This window comes from Calypte anna, chromosome 2 (assembly GCF_003957555.1).
Source record: "Calypte anna isolate BGI_N300 chromosome 2, bCalAnn1_v1.p, whole genome shotgun sequence".
NCBI classification, from domain to species: Eukaryota; Metazoa; Chordata; class Aves; order Apodiformes; family Trochilidae; genus Calypte; species Calypte anna.
In genome coordinates this window covers 34,294,905-34,316,013 of record NC_044245.1, presented here as the reverse complement: position 1 = coordinate 34,316,013, position 21,109 = coordinate 34,294,905, and the positions used below count along the sequence as shown (strand labels likewise).

Here is a 21,109-nt window from a genome sequence, read left to right as displayed (position 1 = left end):
TAATTCTCACTTTTTTTGCTACTTCCTCTCTCCTCCAGTAATAATACACTTTGGGACTGAACCGAACCAGATATACTCAGAACTAAAGGCAAAGGTGTCACTCCTATATAAAGAGCTAGGCTCTCCAGTCTCCAGGGAAGCAAGTAATAAAATTAACTAATCAGCTATGGAAGCTTTTCTGCTTATAATTGGTTCATTTATTCCTCTTAACCTTTGTTCTTTGCACTAGAGTGTGTTTCCTTTTATAACTGTGTTACACCAGATGGTTTGTGTAGTATTAACTTACTCCTTCCAAACAAAAACCTACATTTCTAAGTCCCATCTATGCCAATTTCTTTATTTATTTTTTTTTTTTTGAGGGAGCTTTGCTCAGTGGATACAGGCTTCTCTTCTTTTACTTACTTTATAGTAAGTAAAACAGAAATCAACAAGTTTATCATGCTGTATCCCAGAAATCCTTCAGGATATTGTTCAGCATTCCTTACAAAAATGTCTATACCTTGCTTTCTTTGATGCTGAGACCTTATAAAAGCATTCTGTATATAAAATAATATATTTATATGCGCTTTTATTATCAAAACCAACAAAAATTATGACAAATACGCCTAGTTAAAAATAGATAAGGAATGGTGAAACACTGAGGTCCACAAATTGTTGATTTGTCTAAATTATGGAAAGGAACCAATATTTGAGGTACTGTTAAGCTAGAATTTCTTTAGCCCTAAAGCCACATGATACGGAAATTCTAATTTGTTCACACTGACTAATAAATGCATACAAAATTTTTGTTTAAGACATTTCTTGAAGTTTAAAACCTCAAGGCATATATCTAGCAGAACTGACCATTGTAATGGTAAGGTTTCCCTGCATCATTCAGCAACCATAAATGAAAAATAAGAGATATGAGTGCTGTCAACAAACAAAACCGTCCTGCTCATCTTCCTTCCTGATTGAAACCAAATTCCTTTCAATAAAACTATCTGGAATGAGTAAATTCAGATTTGATCCATGTGGTCTGAAGATAAAAGAAAAAGCTGTAGGTTTTGTACCCTTACATCAATTTTTTAAAGAAATTAAAACCGGTATTGAACAAAAATATTAGTGGCAAATGCCCTCTGGGTAAAACTCTGGGTTCTTTGAATTTATGGGGAAGACTCCATACTTCAGCAGTCATTGTTTCGCTTGCTGTGTATGCATCTTAAATATAGTGCTTCCCTCTGAGAATTAGCTGGTAAAAGGTAAAGTTAGGCATGTCTGTTTTGAAACTTATTCAGACGTTTTTGGTGAAGCATTCTTGAGCTGATAATTTTCTTTTTTGAAAATGTCAGCCATAATATTGTGGGAATCATCAGTCAGTGTACCTGACTTTTTTTTTTGAGGTTGAGGCTCAGAGGTGCATTAAACCTTTTATTCTTTTTTATTTGTTCCTCCTCTCCTCCAGTGCTTTATAGAAGCTAAGGAAAAAAGTGAGAATTTTGTTGTCCTTAGTGTTGTCCCTCCTTAGAAATATTATAGAGTGATATTTTGTACAGATGCATGGTTTATGCAATACATGGAAGGTTAACGAATGGTTGATGGGATGCAAGCGTTCCCATTAATGGATGTTCTGGAGGAAACTGTGACATGGCATCCTTTAATTTTATTTTTTTATTATTATTTTTCAGTTGCTGGATCCAAATAATTCACATTTCCATTAGGAGGGCAGTGTTTGTTTTGAGTTTTAATTTTTTAATGAGCTTAGTTGTGACCAATGACCTGCAACTACTCAGGCTGATACGTAATCTGATACACAAACTCAGAAAGCATGTCTGACATTTCTTTTTCATTAAATATAAGCTTATATAATGATACTTTTTTTTTTTTTCCTTTAAAAGGTAACAGATTCCCCAGCAGATGTAGCAGAAAGAGCAGACAGAATTATTACCATGTTGCCTTCTAGTCCCAATGCGATAGAAGCTTACACAGGAGCAAATGGAATTTTGAAGTAAGAATTTGCTGTAGTCTGGAAAATTCCCACTTCTACTCAAGGCTGTTACACAGTCTGTCAAATGATTGCAGTTACTGTAACTCTTACTGTGCCTTCAGGGCACTTGACTTTATGTTCTCTGTTTTGTCACTATTGATATTTCTAATTATGTGAGTTTTCTTAAGCTGTGCTTGATTTTGAATGGCTTTTGGCTGAAGTCTTTATTTTATTTTCAGTAGAATAATTATTTATGTGAATTTGAGACAACATTACTACTACCTACATTCTCTGTTGCATTTCTGTTTTACCTTAATGTGATATACTACAGACAAGTATAACTAAAATATATGCTGGCAACAAATATTTGCTCATGTACTTTTTTCTTTAACTTGAGATGCTATAACATTCTGAAGAGATGCCGTTGTGTCTCATAATTCTAAAGTGCATTAATAGCTTTCTACTCCTATTATGTGCTTATTACAAAATAAAGTATCTGAAGGGTCTGTTTAATCTGAAACATGTTTTTTAACTTTTATGGGAGGATTTCCACTAAGCCTAAAATCCATAGTTTGCAGAATTCTAACACTTCTGAGTTGTTGGACTTGCCAAATTAAAAAATAAATAGTATTTATTTAAAAGGAGCTTCTGGCCACGTGTACTTCTAGAAGGCTAAGGCTAGTGAATACCTAGTGAATATGTAGGGCCTTACTGGTATCCAGGTTAATAATGTAAAGGAAGAAACATACAGCAAACGAACAGTAAGTCATCTAAAACCAGTGATAACCTTTTTGGTTTTTGATTGTAGGCAATATTAAGATGCAGTGATTAGAAATTAAATAGAGGAGAGGGATTTTCTGTTCTTCCAATGCAGAAAATAATAGTTGCTTCCTTCCTTTGCTGTTCGTAGTTTAATTCCTCACAAATCACGACTGAGCAGATCTAAGTATCCCAGCTTAGACCCTTCAGGTAAGAAGGGTAATTGGATCAGTCCCACAAAGCTGGATAAACAGTTGTGGGAGAACTGTATCCAGGATGGCAATGCTTTGAAGACCAGTTGGCAGTACTGACTTGTATAATGCAGCCAGTTAACCTTCTTATTAATTAGATGTGGAATATACAGTGGGAAACAGAGGATGTGGGAAACAAAGTCTTGTGCTGCTGCAGTTTCTCAGCCTCAGTATTTAAAAGAAGGATGTATAATTTGGCCATATTGATTAATTGTCACTCTGAGTGACCTGGTGCTCAGTGGCAGTTTTAACTTAGATAATTTTCTGATGCTTTTCAACCTTTATGGAAGAAAGCATTGATGCTCTGGAGTGTTGCAGGGTTAACTTACTCCTCTCAGTGTGTTACCAAGGAGTCTGTGCCACAGCTTCTTGTTTTGAACAAAAGGGGATATGATGCAGTGCTGTATCTGCCACACTGGTCTTCATTTTCAGACTAACTGCAGCAGCTCATCCCTTCAGTGAAAAACTTCTGTGTATGTGGCACTATTTGAGTCTAGAGCTACAGTGGGGTCCACAACTGAATGTGTGAATCAAGAGGCCATTTTCAGCTATCTAGGTAATTCAATTCAGTGAAATTTGCTGTACTGCCAGCAGCATGCAAAGTGCATCAAGGCTCTTCATCTGTCATGTGTAGCTATTAAATTACCTTTTTATGACTGAAAAATTGTGTTGTTTGATTTTATGGTGTTTGCTCATACAGTGGATATTAAATCACTGTGCAACTGAATGGAAAGAGGGACAAAGGTATAATAAATTTTTTATTGTTGAGGGCATTAAAAGAACTAATAGCTTTTTTAGAAACATGTATGCAACTTCTTGTGTTCTACAGTTTGGGTTATAATTCTTCTGCCTAAGGTTCCTAGCTATCAGTGGAAAAACTCAGCGTTTTTCTTCATGCTTTGTTTTAAATCTGCAGTAGGCTTTTGTGATGTTAGTTATGAACTTTATGTAGAATAAATTATAACAATGATTAAAAATTCAATCAGGCTATTCCAATAATAACTTAAGATATTTTGTGTGTGTATAAATATATGTATATATGTGTGTGTTCTATATATGAAATTTTATCCTGTATCAACATTTAGTTCAGCTGTTTAGAATGCATCTGAGATTATCTGTATATGATATACTACTCAACCTTGCATGATGACAGTTTTTTTTTTAGTGTGCCTTTTTTATATATTGTTAATAGTACTGTTTAGGAAGAACCTCCTGTTTTGTATTTGTGTTTTATTGTGTTTTGAGTCGTTCAAAATTGTGCTGTTTACCTTCTCAGGAAGCTATATACTGAGTGAATCTTGCTCAATAGAGTTTAAAACTTTGTGTTCATTAGCATGCCAAAAAGTTACTGTATTTATCATACTGAGGAAGGACAGTGCCATGGTAATAGCTGCAGATGTCTTGTGCAACAAATACTTAATAATTTTTTTTTTAACTTTAGGAAAGTGAAGAAAGGCTCATTGCTAATAGATTCCAGTACTATAGACCCTGCAGTTTCAAAAGAATTAGCCAAAGCAGTTGAAAAAATGGGAGCTGTTTTCATGGATGCCCCAGTTTCTGGAGGTAAGTCTCCATTAAGTTTACCTCATACTGGACATGTCTGTTTGCTGTCTCAGCCACCAATGTGTACCCTTGTTTGTACATACTGATTTTCTTTTCTATACGTATTCTTTTTTTTGTTCCATTACATTACCAAAATGCATGTTATTTTAGGAATTTAAATATAATTATGGCAAAATGGGGTTTTGTTACACCTGAAGACACTGAGCCTTCACATGATATGTTACAGTGGTCCTTTTCATTTTACTTCTTTCAGGAAGTTATGTTTTTATGCAAGTAATCACATCTCATAAGTCTCCATCCATTTGTTTCTGTTAGGGAAAGACTGGTTACCATTAAGCAGTTATGCTACTCCATTAAAAAGGAGAGGGGGAAGGGAGGAAGATGGGATTTCCTTGTCAAGAGAAAACCAAAGCCCTTCTCTGATTTCTTACAGTTGAAGAATGTAGGTGATAATTATTAATTCTTGAAGTTCTAGCTATTGAATTTTGGGAGTGTTTAATCTCTTGTAAAGAATAATATAGCACAGGGAAGTCTTTAATTTTGTTGTCAGAGTATAGCAGAAGCATTAAATTAAGATTTTGAACACAACACCAAAGCTAATTTTTACTGTCATTGAGTTGTTTAAAACCCATCTTTTCAACTGAAAACTGAAAACTGAGGATTTGGGTACAGATTAGCAGCCAAAATTTTTATCCAAATGCTAATTTGAACAGAAAGTAGGAAGGCCTGAGTAGGTGATATTAAAGAATATAATGGGGAAGAAAAGATTTTTGGTTCCCAGTGAAAATTTTAGTCTTTGTTTTATAAAGTTAGATTGCTTGTCACTCTGGGAATAAAAAGCGTGGAAAAAAGTATGTTGTGGATGGATTATGTATCTATCTGGCCCTTTTATAAACACAGCATGGCCTTCCATCTATCAGTTGGGTGAATATGACATGTTTTATGTGGTTCTCCCACTGTCGTGCCCCCAAATACGTGGTTTACCTGGGGGAATTATTTACCTGTTGGAAATGTCTGTAATTTTTACCAATAATTTTTTTGCTTTAACACTGACTATACCATAGATACAAAGAGAGAAAAAAAGGAAAATTTGATTCCAAAACAACCATAGCTGTTCTGAGGGGTTTGTTTCTTTTAGAAAATGGTAGTGCCAAAATTAGGTTAGTATGATAACATACAATTCACTAGTCTGAATACAAATGGCTTTTTTAGGTGTTAGTTATTTATCTGAATACAAATTATTTGGTGCTTAGTGTCAGTTACAGACTGAGTGATAGATATGCTGGAGGAAAGAATTGATACTTAACTTTCTAGTACATAATGTGTTTGTGAATGCTAAGAAGTGCTCTGTACAAATAATTTTTAAAGTGGGCGGTTGCTAGAAATATGGTAAAGTTAAAAGTGTGTTAGAAATAGATTTAATGTTGTGCTTTGCTCTTTCTGTCTTTCAAAGCTTATCAAGTCATCATAGAATGGTTTGGGTTGGAAGGGGCCTTAAAGATCATTTGGTTCCAACCCCCCTGCATGGGCAGGGGCACCTCCCACTAGACCAGGCTGCTCAAAGCCCCATCCAACTGGGCCCTGAACACTTCCAGGGGGGGGGAAGCCACAGCTTCCCTGGGCAACCTGTTCCAGTTTCTCATCACCTTCTATTTAAAAAGTGTCCTCCTAATGTCTAACCTAACTCTCCCTTTTCAAGTTTGAAACCATTTCCCCTTGTCCTGTCACTACACACCCATATAAAAAGCACTAACACAGCTTTCTTGTAGGCCTCCATCAGACATTGGAAGGTTGCCTTAAGATCACCCTAGAGCCTCCTTTGCTCCATGCTGAACAACCCCAACTTTTTTCCTGGCTTCACAGGGGAGGTGCTCCCAGCCATCTGGTCATTTTAGTGGCTCTCCTCAGTACACAGCTCCATCCCAGGAACTCTGTGTCCTTCTTATGCTGGGGACTCCAGAACTGGACACAGTGCTCCAGGTGGGGTCTCACAGGAGCAGAGCAGAGGGGGACAATCACCTCCCTTGAGCAGCTCTCTGCTTCTTTTGATGCAGCCCAGGACCTGGTTGGCTTTCTGAGCTGCAAAAGCACATTGATGGCTCATGTTGAGCTTCTGTTCTGCCACCACCCCCAAGTCCTTCTCCTCAGGGCTTTCCACAACCCTTTCTTCTCCCAACCTGTATTCATGCATGGAATTGCCTTGACCCAGGAGCAGAACCTTGCACATAGCGTTGTTGAACTTCATGCAGTTTGCATGGGCCCACTTCTCAAGCCTGTCAAGGTGCCTCTGGATGGCATCCTTCCCTCTAGTGTGTTGGCTTCACCACACAGTTTGGTGTCATCAGCAAACTTGCTGAAGGTGCATTTGATTCCACTGTCCATGTCACCAACAAACATGTTAAACAGCGCTGGTCCCAAGTATCAATCCTTGAGGAACACCACTTGTTATACATCTCCATTTGGACACTGAGCCCCTGATCACAGCTCTTTGGGTGCAACCAGCCAGCCAGTTCCTTATCCAACAAGTGGTCCATCCATTGAATCCTTATAGTTCCAGCTTAGAGATAAGAATGTTGTGTGGGACAGTGTCAAATGCTTTGCACAGATTCAGGTGGGTTTGGGGGCATTTTTTGTAAGTCCTGATTGCATTGTTGGCCTTTGGACAGAACACTAAATGGAGAAGTATGCTCAGCTGTCTAAAAATTGGCAGGCGTTATTCTGTTGCTGTGAAATGATAGCAATAGACTTGGCAGGAGTGTGAGGGAGGATGTTTGTGGGGTGCAGTGAGGAGGAAGAGAAAGCAGCATGCCTGAACTGTCCTCTTTGGATCTGTTTACTAGTTCTTATTGGCAGGCAATTCTGCTTGTGTTTTTAGGTATTTGGGTGTTGCCTGTTGGACATTAATGTTGACCTGCACTGTGAACAAGTTATTTCACTAAGTAATATTTTGAAAATTGATTGGTGTATAAACTTTACAAAGAAATAGCGATCATTTTAATCCTGTCTTGACCCTGTAAAAGAAATATCTTAAGGCCTAGCATTAGTGCCAGATTTTTAGTGGTTTATTTGCAACTTTGAAAGATTCTTTCCCTTGATCTTTTTCAGATGGGCCTGTGTGCCAGTGTAGTAGCGCCATCTTCTTCATATGACTGGCTTACAGCATGTACTTGAAATTACAGTCAGCAGTCATTAAGGAGATAGTGATGGACATTGACTTACTATAGTATTATTTTGTATTAACTTACTTCAGAAAATACTTCTCATCCCAGTAGTTGCGTGCAGATTATGTTGCTAATACTGTCTAGACACAGCAATCGCTTTATCCTGGGATTAGAATCTCTTGCAGGTCCACATGAGAAAGTTGTGTCACAGTCCCAGTGCTGTCCTTGTTTATTTAATTAATTTAATATTTTTTTAGTTCTAGTGGAGTAAATTTGTCTTTTTGTGGAGACTGAATTCTGCATCTCTGTATATATCAAAGGCTTTTAAAGCACATTTTATCACAGAAGCATATTTAAAACTGACTTCTGTTGGTATTTAAGACACTACTGGTGGAGTAAGGGATCTATATTCAGCCTTTATGAATTGTGTCAAGTTTGTCCTCACTGTTTTCACTGAAATATGATACAGTTGAAGCCCAGAGCAAACTTTACTAGCAGTCTGATACTGCTGCAACATTTATCTCTTTTTAATTTAGCGTACAAAATATGGATTGTCTAAAGTACAGTGGGTAAAATGTGGGATTTTAAAATTTCTGATGTGATGCTTACTTCATTTTAAGTATGTGTAAAGATACTACCTTTTCAACTTCTTTTCCTTTCCATGGATTCTTGAAATTGTATCTCTTCTGCTCAAAATATGCTGTACTGCATTCTGCTGGAACTTCTCAAAAACTTGTGTCCTGGTTTGGGCCAGGATAAAGGTGGTTTTCTGTTTCTGTACTTTTGCTTTTAGCTAAGTCCCTTGTAAGTAGTTGCACTTGCTGAAATTAACAGCAAGTTTCTCAGACAGTGTATGTGCTTCTAGGACTGATAACACTTGATGTTTATAGTTACTGCTAGAGACTGGTATGCAGGCCAAGGACACTGCTTTCCTCAGCTCTGAGGAAAATATTTTACTGTCCAGGAGGACACAGAGGCCCCACCTGAGCCCTCCTTTGGGGAGGAACAGACAAGATAGATGCCAGAATTGACCAAACAGAGTATTCCATCCCATATACGTCACACTCACTATAAATTTGAGGCATCACGTGGGCCGAGCCAGATCTTTTCCTGTTTCCCTTCCTTCACCTGGCATCCTGGAAGGATCCTGTCTGTTCATCTGCCTGTGGTCCTGATCCGTGCCAGCCCATATCTGTGTGTTCCTGCCTCCAGTTCCCGACTGCTGCCGACTCCAGGAGTCCAGCCTGGACTTTCCCAGGGCTGCCCTACAGCCTCGGTGGTGACGTGAGAGTTATTGGGGGAAAGGGGGGAGGAATGTGGTTTCCATTTTCCTGTATATTTGTATATATTTAGTAATTTTACCTATTTATCACTACTGTTTTATTAAAGTTGTGTAGTTTAGTTTCCAACCCATAAGTCTCTCTCCCTTATTCTCTCTCCTTTCTTCATTGAGGGGAGAGAGAGATTAAAGAGAGCGTCTGTTATTCGGTTTAATTGCCGGGTCAGTGTTAAACCGTGACAACTTGTGACAGCTTAATTTGTTTTTTCCGGTTTTGAAGTTACAAATAGCCTATTTTCATGTCTTTCATAATTATGAGTCTTTAGGTCCAGTAGCAGATCTTTCCTCTATCTGTCTATTTTAGCCAAGATAGTCATTAATAAAAAAGCCAGACTGCTGATTGTTAGTAAGAGCTGTGATGCAGAGAACTGTATTCATGCTTAAACTCTAATAAGCATTAAAATATAAGATTGTTTTGTAGGAGCTGTGGGCTGGAGATGATTTTAAAAAGTTGGTTTTTCTATTCCAGCTGTCATTTCAAACTGTTTCCTCCTACAGTACTAGTCATAAGCTCCAGCTAACTGTTAAGTGATGGAAAGAATATTAGTAGTAACACTGACAAGTTGAGATTTCAGCTCTCTGGTAACTGAGCAAAATATGAGTCCTGAAGAGTGAGTATACTCTATATAACCGTATTTGTACTTAACATGGAGCAAAGAAAAAGACTGTTTAGAAGTATTTTGAAGATCTTCTCTTTGATTTCTTTTCAAAGAGCAAGATATATCATGGTTCCAGCCTTTTTAAAAAACAAAGCAAAACAAAACAAAACTAAACAACAGAGAGGTGAATGTATTCCAATGTCATGATCAGACTGATAGCAGAGATTAAATAGGCCAGACAGGATAACTAACAGAGTAACTGGTGAGTATGTTTCTCTGACTTGAACACTGAAGTTTTAGTGAAATATGTTTTCCAAGGGAAGAAGAGGAAAGGGCCTTGCAGAAGACTTTGTGCACAGTAACACTTGCAAAGATGGTTTGAAAGATGTTTTAAGATTAGACTAAATGGTAAAACTCAACTTGTTCAAATGTTGCATCTCTTAGCTTGTAAATTCTATTGGAATAAGAAAGCATCATGAATATGTTTGCCAGAATAAAGGGGGTTAATAGACTTCTTTTCTGTTGGAGAGCCTTTGTAGAGCTGGATTTCCTAGGCTGCATCTGCTTTGTTTCTTTATGAATTTTTTGAGAAATGCAGTCATATGACTTTATGGGTGTGGAAGAGCTGGTTGGTTAATTCAAAATCATTTAATTTGAGAGACCTTGAAAATGTTACACATTGGCAAAATGTGTGACACTGGGGAGGTGGGAAGTGTAGACTCTGTGCAGAAATCAAGATCTTGGCAGCAGGAGCTGAATGCTTATGGATGTCCTGACTTGGCAAGGGTGTTTTTCTTCTTTGTGTCTGTGATGCTTTTTACTTTATTTTATGGAGAATGCAGCAGTTAGCAGAAAGCAAGGGAAGAATAAACAGATTTTTTTTAAAGCATCATCTAAAAATTTTCATTGAGGTGGATGTGATTGTTCCTACAACAACTAAAAGGGTGAAATGGACATTTTTATTAAAGTATAGTGTATATTTTGGCTATAAAACTGTGTGTAGTCTGGCCAACTAGTGACCAGTGTGTAGGGAAACATATCTGTCTCCATTTATTCAAAGGTGTAAAGATGAGTTATTCAGGCTGGCCAAATGGGATATAACCAGGAATAATAGGCTGGAAATTATTAAGGAAGAAAAATGCATGCTGTGTCTACCAGGAAAAACTTCCTAACAGCGTTGTTCATACACTGTGGATTAATTTTCCAAAGGGGGTGGTTGAAGCCAAATATCTCAGCATGCTTTAAACTGTACTGGGCACAGTACTAGGAACTATTCTGTAGGGAAAAATCTTTAACTGGCAGGAGGATGCCTACATGATCTAATAGGTCTTTTCCATCTTTAATGTCTACAGTTCTGTTGTGTTCTCACACATGGTGTTCAAAAACAGTTAATGGCAAACTCTCCAGATGGAAGTTAAAAATCCCTGTGGCACTCTTTTTGAAAAAGAGTAAGGGATAACTGCAGAATTTGAGCCAACATTCCTTTTCTCGGTAAAACTGGTTCTAATATCCATGGCTGTATGTGAGTTGTTACCACATTCCTAATCGCTGCTCTGTTTGTGGTTACTTTAATGCTAATATCTTGCTCATCCTGTCAAATCTTCTGAGATACACAGAGTAAGAAAGAGTAAGATGACATTTCAGCCTTTCATAAGTCCCAGGCAATAAAACTTAATTTTTTAAAATTTTGATTGCTTCTTCTAGGCAACTTGTAAAGTTAAGGAGTTGCAGGTGGTGTTTGGAAATATCTCTGGAATGGGTTGATGACTTTGAAGCTTTCTGCAAAGTTTGTTTTGGTTTTAAATGTTCATAGGCTTCTTTTTCTCTCTTTTTGCTCTTAAGACTGAGCCACTTGTTAAAAGTGTGTATTTTTCACTCAGTCAGAAATCTTAGCATGACTTCTGTGCCTGGGGCAGCAGAAATGGTGAGCACCAGAACTTAATAACCCCTTGACTTCTTCCAAGTCCTAATCCTGTACTATGGTAGGAGTTGAGGGTCCCCATCTTGGCACCAAGCCCCACACCGTGGTGCTCCAGACCAGCAAGTGCAAACTGGAAAGCACAGGACAGAGGAGAACTGTGAGTACACTGTTCCTGCACAGCAGCCTTCAGTGTGAGGACAGTCCTCACCACCTACAAACCTTGGAGGTGCCAGTGGAGAAAATGCAACTTATTCTGAATAGTAATGTAAAGCGGTTGTACTGCAATTCAGTGTTGCCTTAAATAGACTTTTTGACTCTGTGGGTGCAGTTTCTGTTGTTTAAAAAAAAAACAAAAAAAAGGCCAAGCAAACCTGAGTTACTGAAGTGTATTATGCCACTGCAGACTTAGAATTATGTGGCATTTTTTTGTCTCTTAATCAGTAAGGGAGATCCTCTAGACACAGAAGAAAAACACTTAACATCCTAAATACCTGAAACAAAGTCTTACGACAAATTTCTGCTAACTAGTCTGTGTTGAAGAAGACTCCTTTGTAGGCAGAGTCAATTCAACAATTTTAAAGGAGTGGAAAAAAAAGACAAAAAACCCAAATGGGGAAACTTTGCAGGCAGGGACAACTTCCCTTGTTTTGTAGTGCAGGTCTTTGAATGCAGAGTGTTTGATCCCCTAAATGGTTGAATCCAGGATCAGGAGGAATGAAAGATGATCTTTTGTTGATCCCCATCTATATGCTGCAAGCAGTCTGGGTTATTTGAGTTTCCTTTTTAAAGTCGTGGTGGTTTGGGCAAGGATGGGGATATATGTGTGACCGTGTTATCTGATAATCTGAAGCCATTCTAAATCACTGGTTCATTGCAGGAACTTCTTTTGTAGTGGAGGGCAACTTTATGTTTTGACAAGTCTCTGTGCTAATAAAAAAGACAAGATTCTAGCAGAAATATCCCATCTATGCTTTATACAAATACCTGAAAGTTAACACCATGTTTACAGTGCTTACTGGGGTATTGCTTACTGTGAAACAATTCAATATCCTAAGTTTTTGTCCTTAGCAGGACTGCTCCTGGTTAATCCACAGAGAGCACACTGATACATTGTGATTTCCTAATTCTTCCTCCTACAAACACATCTTAAAAAATCCAGGTTGTATGTGATTAAATAAAGCTATTGGCCCACCACTTCAGTGTACTGAAATGCAGAGGACAGACATGCAGTTCCAGAGCTGAAGAAAGGTTTTTGAACTACAGTTCTCTTAATGCCATACAGTTTTTACCTGAAGAAAGTTTTTACTTACAAAAACTAAGTTACTTACAGCCCTGTATTTCACCTGCAGATTTAGTCCTTTAAACTTAGTTATCATTTTCATTCCTACAGTTTCCCTGGGACAATGTGTGGAATTTCTGGGACCTTAGCTTTAACCTTTATCTTCTCAAAAGAGGAGTTAAAGGGTAGCTTGACAGGAACAGAGTAATGCATAGAAATGTTACCCTTATGCTGACCCTTCAGTTTCTTTTCCTGGTTCTGTAAGCAGTTGTATTTTAATTATTCTGTATTGTGGAAGAATGCTAAAGTTGTTTGCATGCAATAAAATGAGGGGGAGAGGGGAGTGTGAAACACTGTGTAACACTTTGTTAAAACCTTTACATATTTCAAATAAAACCACATCATGATTTGATAGCATCGCCTTATGTTGCTTGGCTATTGGTAGTGTCTTTTTAATGTGCAGTTTAGAACACTGACAACAATACTAATTTGTCATGTAATTATTATTGGTTTGCTGTATTTTATGAGTTGCAAACTGTGTAAGAACCTAGTTACTAAATAGTTTAATCATATGCAGTCAGAAACAATATATTTTGGGGGTCATTTTGTATTCAGTCTCCATTTTTTTTGCCTTCTGAGACAGTATGGTGTGGCTTTTAGCTTATCTGCCAATGGGAGTACAAGAGGAAGTCACACTGACTTTTAGCTCTGTCTGAGGAGTGTACCACTTGTCTTTCATTTGTGTTAGATTTCTTGGTTTTGCTTAAAGTCATGCCTTTTCAGAAATCAATATAAAAGTAACTTGTAGATAATCTGTACAGGTACATCATAGAATGGCGAGGGTTGGAAGGGACCTTAATGACTATACATAGTAAGCTCTTCAAGCTTAGTTGATTTCTGAAGTCAATCATTTTCCCCATTAAGCTTTTCACCAGAATTGCTACAATTGCTAGTGGTTTGAAAGCAGTTACTTTAGGAGCAGCTAGATGTTTTTTGTCTTGAATGAAGCATTTTATGCTGAATATGCTGGAAGAATAGAGATATTTTTCTCTCTTAAAAATTGGAGAGCAGTTGGAGAAAGGATTTTTTTTATTATTTTTATATTATCAGCATGTGAAACATTGTGATAATAGAGCTCTAGTTAGAATAAATGAGGATTGTATATACCTTCCTTGTTTCTGCAGATACTCATCTTAGAATTTATATTAATGGGGAGTTAGGGGTGAAGCTGATGCAGTGGGAAGGTTTTGTAGCAGGAGTGCTAAATGAGAAGCTGATGTGAATTTGGCAAGAAACAACATATCCTGAGATGGAGCATCCTCTTAGCAGCCTTGGCCTGAATCCTGGCTGCCTCTGAAGGCTCCTACCCTGCCTGAGATGGAAGTTCCTGCAGAGAGCACTATGGAGGCATCATATCTTACTGCCTCGATGTATCATGCTAAGGCATGGAGCCTGGCTGCTGTGAAACAGTACAATAAATGCCTCTCAGGGCCAAAATGAACATTTACATGATCACCTAAATGCATCATTCCTGTGCTAAACCAAACTGGACTATACAAAGGCATTTCTGATAGCAATACAGTGACTGGTATGTATAATAAAGAAGACAGTGATTAATCTCTTACTGTTTGGTCCCTGGAACTTTTTTCCCACTATATGAGTGTACTTAGCAATTTTTACACTAAATGTGACTATGTGCATTTACTTAGTATGTTGTTTTCCTTCATAGACAATTATACCAATCTTGAATGGAGCTTTTTTTCCGTAACTGGGTTAAAGGGTTCTTAGATGATTGAAACAGTAGGCAGCAAAGCTTGTTAAGGAGTTTTTATTTTACAAGCCCTCAAGAATTCAGAATATGGCTTGCTTACCCCTTTTTAAAGTCCAAACTTCCCTTATAGACTGTCTCCATTTCAGAGCCAGCATCAAATTCTATGCTATACTTGTCTAAAAATCCAAACATGCACTCTTGGCCATTACTGTTTACTGAATCAGAACCCTACTGTTTCCACTTGCACTGTATCTAATTTATTGTAAGTGACCACAAAACCTAAAATTATTTATATGTTGGCATCTAACAGCTGTACTATAGTTAAGGATCTGTTGGCATTTCCATTATAAACCTTCTCTTTGAGAGGTTTATAACTTGGCGGTTTTAGTTTTGCTTCAGGCTCAAAAGTGCCATTTTCATCCAAGCACAAATTCTTCTACAGAATTTAATTTAAATCAGTTTGGCCATTATTTATTTTAGAGTGTGTATGTTGGGGAGTGGAAGGGAACACAGTATTTAATTTTGGTTTCAGAAGCTTTTTGGTCAGACTATATAATGAAAGAAAAATGGTGCTTTTTATTTTATTTTGCAGGTACTTAACCCTTCCTTGGGTGTGTAAAAGTTACTAAACCCATGCTTTTTCTTCTTGCTCCCAGTGCTCACATGTCACACGTTCACTCCCACCCACCTGTCTTGCCTGCCCATACCCAGTGACATGCTTTAAGGAAGCATCCCCCAGCTTCTGGCAGTGAAAGGTTTTTTGGGAGTGGATGTAATAACATACAGTGGATGCTCTGTTGAGAGGCCTGAAGCCAACCAGTCCAACCGAGGAACAGATGGAGCTTAATTGGAAAAAGACAGGCTGAGTGCAGTTGTCAGTCAAATGTAGCCCTATGTGGTTAAAAGTGGCATTTCCTATGGCTCTGCCATTTCTTGTGGGATGTGTGTAAATTACTGCTTGGGTGCAGTAATCCTTGGAATCTGAAAGTGGCGTGAGTTGTCATTTTCCCTTGCTCCTGAATGCTGAACCACAGAGGAATTCCAACTCTTTTTTAGTCATAAATCCTTGCCATAGTACTGCATTATTGTGCTAATCAAGTTCTTGCCATACAAATAATACAAATCTATAATGTTTCAGTACTAATCCTAGTAGCACAGTACCAGTGTTCTGTTACATTATGGTTAAGAATACAAAGAAGGGAAATTATGAACAGAGGTAGAGGCTTTTATTAGACCAAATAACATAGCTGAAAATGGAAAGCAAGTTTCTGAGTCAGTTCTTTCATCACATTACGCAAGAAGCACTGAAGTACAATAGCTTTTTTTTTTTCCCTTTGCTACTGAATTGCAAGAAAAAGCTGCTTGATGGGAAACAAAGTGGGGAGAGGTTATGCAGTTTGGCAACTTCTGGTGTACTCATCATTTTGGGGTCTTCTTTTTCCAGGTATGTCATGCAGATTACCGATTGGAAAAAGAAGTAATAAAACTGTTTTGTTGCATTCTGTCTTCTGTTTTATTAACAAGAGAGAGGAAGGAAGTACATGGGCAATTAATGATGGTGGCAGATACCAACAGCTTATTGAACCATAGTGCATTAGATTCCATTGAGGCATTTGAAAGTCTCCGTCTTGCTTTGCCCCCACAATTCCAGAGGTTAATGGATTCATAGATCAAACATTCCAAATCTTGTAAGTTTTAGAGACAACTAATTTTAAATTTTCTTAGTGTATTTTTAGTTTGTTGGCATTAATATTTAAAAGCACTGAAGGCTAAAACTTCAGTATATATTGAAACCTGCTATTTTCATCTCTGGACTCTAGAAACAGAAGCTTGCAGAAACAGCAAATGTCACAAGACAGATGATTAGTTCACACTATCAGAACTTCAGTTTTAGTAACATGTAGTACTTGTACCCCTTTATTGCTAAGGATTAAGAAATTTAAACTGTATGCTGTCATAGAAAAGAAAATCACTAGAAGTACCTTAACAGAGCACATCTATAAACCTCTAATTTTGTGTACAGAACTAAATCATCAACATAAGTCCATCCATTTCAATGGGAATTCAGTGCCAGTTGAAGAAGTGTGTCCTCAGTGTTTTAAGTGTCTGTGGGGTGATCTGTCTGTCTTATTCTACTCAGTTACTATCTTTGAAACTAGGGTTTCAAATCAGTGTGTAGACCTAACATCTTGGGTGTGATTTGGCTGGACTTTCTGTGCAGCTGTAACCTAATGGTTTTAATTACTTGGAAATATCCCCTTACAATGAAGCACAGGAGATTTATTATTTGGTATCACTTATGTTAAAGGATTTATTTTTTGCTATTTGTAGTAACAACAAGAAGCTTAAGAGCAGCCTTGTTGGCTGCAGTGATCATGAAATTGTGGAATTCAGGATCCTTAGGAAAGAAGGAGGGTGTAAAGCAAGCTCGCTACCCTGGACTTCAGGAGAGCAAACTTTGACCTCTTCAAAGATCTGTTTGGTAGGATGCCATGGGATAAAGCCCTGGAGGGGAGAGGAGCCCAGGAAAGATGATCAGTATTCAAGGATCACCTCCTCCAAGCCCAGGAGCAATGCATCCCAATAAAAAAGCAGGCAGATGAGAGTTCCAGGAGTCTGGCATAGATGAACAAGTTGCTCCTGGACACACTTAGATGTAAAATGAAAGTCTACAGAGAGTGGAAGCAATGACAGGCAGCCTTGGAGGAGTGCAAAGTAGTTGTCTGAGCAGACAGAGACCAGATTAGGAAAGCTGAAGGCCAGATAGAATTAAATCTGGCTGGAGATATCAAGCATAAGAAGAAAAGCTTCTACAGGTGGATCAGTGATAAAAGGAAGACTAGAGAAAATGCAGGCCCTCTCCAGAAGGAAACAGGAGACCTGGTCACATGGCATATGGAGAAGGCTGAGGTACTCAGTGCCTTTCACCTCAGTCTTCACTGGAAAGGGCTCTGGTCACACTAGCCAAGTTGCAGAAGGCAAAGACAGGGACTGGAATAAGGAAGATCATCTGCCCACTGTAGGCAAAGAGCAGGTTCAAGACCATCTGAAGAACCTGAAAGTGCACAAATCCATGGGACCTGATGAGATCCATTTGCTGATTGAACTGGTAGATGATGTTGCAAAACTGATTTCCATATTTGAGCAATCCCATGCAGAAAAGCAGGCAGGACAGGGAATGGAATGAGAACAGCCCTGAAGAAAAGGGCTTGAGGGTTGGTTAATAAGAAGCTCAACGTGAGTCAGCAGTGTGCACTTGCAGCCCAGAAAGCCAACTGCAGCCTGGGCTGCAGCAAAAGGAGCATGGTCAAGGAACATGGTTCTCCCCCTATACTCTGCTCTTCTGAGACCTCATATGGAGTACTGTGTCCAGTTTTAGAGCCCCCAGCACAAGAAGGATATGGAGCTGCTGGAATGAGTAGAGAGGTCATCAGAGGGCTGGAGCACTTTCTATGAAGACAGGCTGAGAGAGTTAGAACTGTTCAGCCTGGAGAAAAGAAGGCTCTGGGGAGACCTTATAGTGGCCTTTCAGTACCTGAAGGGGCCTACAGGAAAGCTGGAGAGGGACTTTTTATAAGGGCATATTGTGATAGGGGCAATGGATTTAAACTGGAAAAGGGTAGAATAACTGCTGCCTGTTCTAAAATATAAGAGGTTGTAAGAGAATAACTTATGTTGTTATAGCACAATAAGGTCATATAACTCTACATGAATTAATGTTTTAATTATTAACAGTTAATATTTGAATTTTTTTTTTCTCCTTTCTCTTCACATTGCCTCCATGTACAGCTGTTGGCAGCAATTTCTCAGTATGAGCTTCCTAACAGAGATGTTGCAGAATTAGTTTTATGGACTTCTTTCTTGCTTTCACTGGTTTTGTAGTGTATTTTACATTTCATGTAGAAAAGTAAATAAGGATTTAATTGCAGTTCTTCACTCAATGCCAATTAAGATACTGGGCATACAGTTGTCATAAAGGTTTCTTTTGTCTGCATTGCAATGACCTTAACTTGACCTAAAATGACTATTTTCTGTGGGGATTGCAATGACTCAGGCTCTGAAAGATTCTTATCTGTCACTTGGTGGTTGCTGCATGTCTGTGTGTGATTTACATGACACCACAGTGTCTGTACTATCAGTTCCTAACAAAGACAGAAAAACTAGTTCCAGATATGTTAATACAATTTGCATTAAACTGCTTCCATATACACAGTGGAGCAGCAGACATTGCATTATTCTTTTTAAATAATATGCTGGAAATGCAGTAGGTTTAAGATAACTGTTTCATTACAAATCCATTCAAAATACTAATCATAATTCATGTTCCCTCATTCTTTCCACATTTAGGGGTGTTACCTGGGTTTAGAATAGCCAGCCCGTCTCAAACACTGTCCGCATTTTTAAAGGAATAAGAAATCTTGGCAGACGCTGGAACAATTAATTGGCTTTTTCAGCCAAGTCAGGTTAGGAAAGTATTTTGCAAGGAGGGCAACTGGTGGGAGGAGAATACAACCTTCTGGTTTCAAGTTTGAGTTCTCTTAACCCTTTAGGAATGGTAGTCTGGCTTCTTGCTAAGCATAGTTCTTCATCTCTGACATATGTGAAGTTTATTTCTTAAGTGAAAATATTCTAAACTAATAATATCCAGGACAAATATGGTTTATTAAGCATATTTATTATGCCTAAGGTGAGGTATAAAGTGCTGAATATAGGTCATGATGGATTTAAAAATATCTGAGGTGAAATAAGCATTAGAATTTGTATGAAGAACTCTTTAACTTCCTCCTAATATAAACTTTAGAACAGAAGAAGGAAGATGGCATCTGAGGCACAGGACGATTCCTGTTAGAATAAAATATTTCAGTGTTGGGCTTGCTGACTCCATTCAACACCTTGGCTTCATCACAGATGCATAGTTGATATTTAATTCCCACCTCCATAGGTTTGCTTATTTTATTTCTAAAACCAGAACAAGTATTAAACACCAAATTTTAATTGCATGTGTGTCCTTCCATTCCTAAAATGTCTTGTTTGAAGTATTGGTAATGCTGTGCAGTCTGCTTTTTCACAATTCTGTTTACCTTTTGGTGCTAATGAATCAATTTATTACAAAGAATTTTCAATGCTTCTTTTTAACAGTTGGGTGCTCTTGTTCAGAAGACTTTTTGTTTGTTTGTTTCAGTTGTCCTTTATGGAGTAAACTACTAGTAGTTTAGACTGGAAACTGTAAAGTTAAACTTTTTGGAATGGTTACTGCTCCGAGTGGGAATATAAACCATATTGAACAAAATTTATTTAGCCTATTAAAAAGTCAGCCTAAAACTACATTTAATTAGTTTACACTATTACATCACTTCTAGTGGGGAGTAGAACTTAAGCAGAGTAAAAGGAGCTCTATCAGGTGAGGCTGACTGTGGCCCATATGGGGCTTTAAGATAATGATGAGTTTAAATTTCCTCTTAGAGCTAAGTGAGAATAAAACTGGAGGCAATAAATAGTCTTGGCCAAAGCCATTAAATGAAAAAGCTGGGAATTCTCCAGCTCTTGACTTAAATTGTTTGTTTATCAGCTGGCGCCTAGTCTGGAGTCAAGAGCTGGAGATTTCTATCTGTGACAGAACTTTGAAACTCTTGCAGGACACTTTCATTTTAACTTAAGGTAACTTGAGTTTATAGCTTTGGCTTTAAAGATTACTAATGATTTACTCATTTCCTTACCATTTAACCAGAGAGGACTTTTTCCCAGGAAGGGATCTGTGTTTATTTAGGGCCTTTGTCTGCGGAGGGATTAAAAGGCAGCCCACCAGCATTGTGAACTTGATGGTAATAAAAGGTCACCAACACACACCATAAAAACGTTCTTACTATGGAATTAATTATACAGTGTAATTTTACAAAGCTTTTCGGTAACCCTCTTTTTAGACTTTTGCTGTATTTGACTTTTTCCTCAAGTGGATGAAAATTCATATTTTGGCATTAATTATGTGAATTAGACTCTGTATGTGTACAGCTGTTTACAGTATAATATACTCATCGGCAAGTTCAACTGAAAACAATTGTAAAAGTCCAGCTGATGCTAGATCTGGACTTACCAACTTTTAAACTGCACACTTGGAGCAACAGAAAGAAAAAAAGACTTGTTAGCTAAGAAATTAAATTAATTTGGCATTGTTAACATGTTTGGAATTTTTACAGAATGTTGAATATTTCCAAGGCATTAAGCCCTGGTCAAACAAAATCCTGTTATTTTTTCCAAGCCACCAGGTGGCATTGCAGCCCAGACTGCTCAAAATAGGCAGTTGATAATTTATAAAAAGATTTGTACAGGAGGCACTTCTCCTCTCCACACAATCAATTTTCTCTAACTTTTAGAGCTTAATTTAGAATATATGATAATGGTGATTAATATTCAAACAAAGATTAAAAAGTAGAGTTAAGAAATTGGGAGTTTTTTTCTTCCTCTTTTGCCTTAAAAAGATGTCCTTAATCTTTTTCTGATTACCA

The 21,109-nt window shown here is 37.8% G+C and overlaps 1 protein-coding gene across 2 annotated transcripts in view; it reads left to right on the top strand.

Annotated features, from left to right (window-relative positions):
* Window positions 1–21,109, top strand: part of HIBADH (3-hydroxyisobutyrate dehydrogenase) — an 83,909-nt gene that overhangs the window by 12,372 nt on the left and 50,428 nt on the right. For both annotated transcript variants that reach the window (XM_030445603.1, XM_030445604.1), the window contains exons 3-4: window positions 1,875–1,984; window positions 4,415–4,536. In XM_030445603.1, the coding sequence (XP_030301463.1) occupies window positions 1,875–1,984; window positions 4,415–4,536 (232 nt within the window). The remainder of the gene's footprint in view (window positions 1–1,874; window positions 1,985–4,414; window positions 4,537–21,109) is intronic.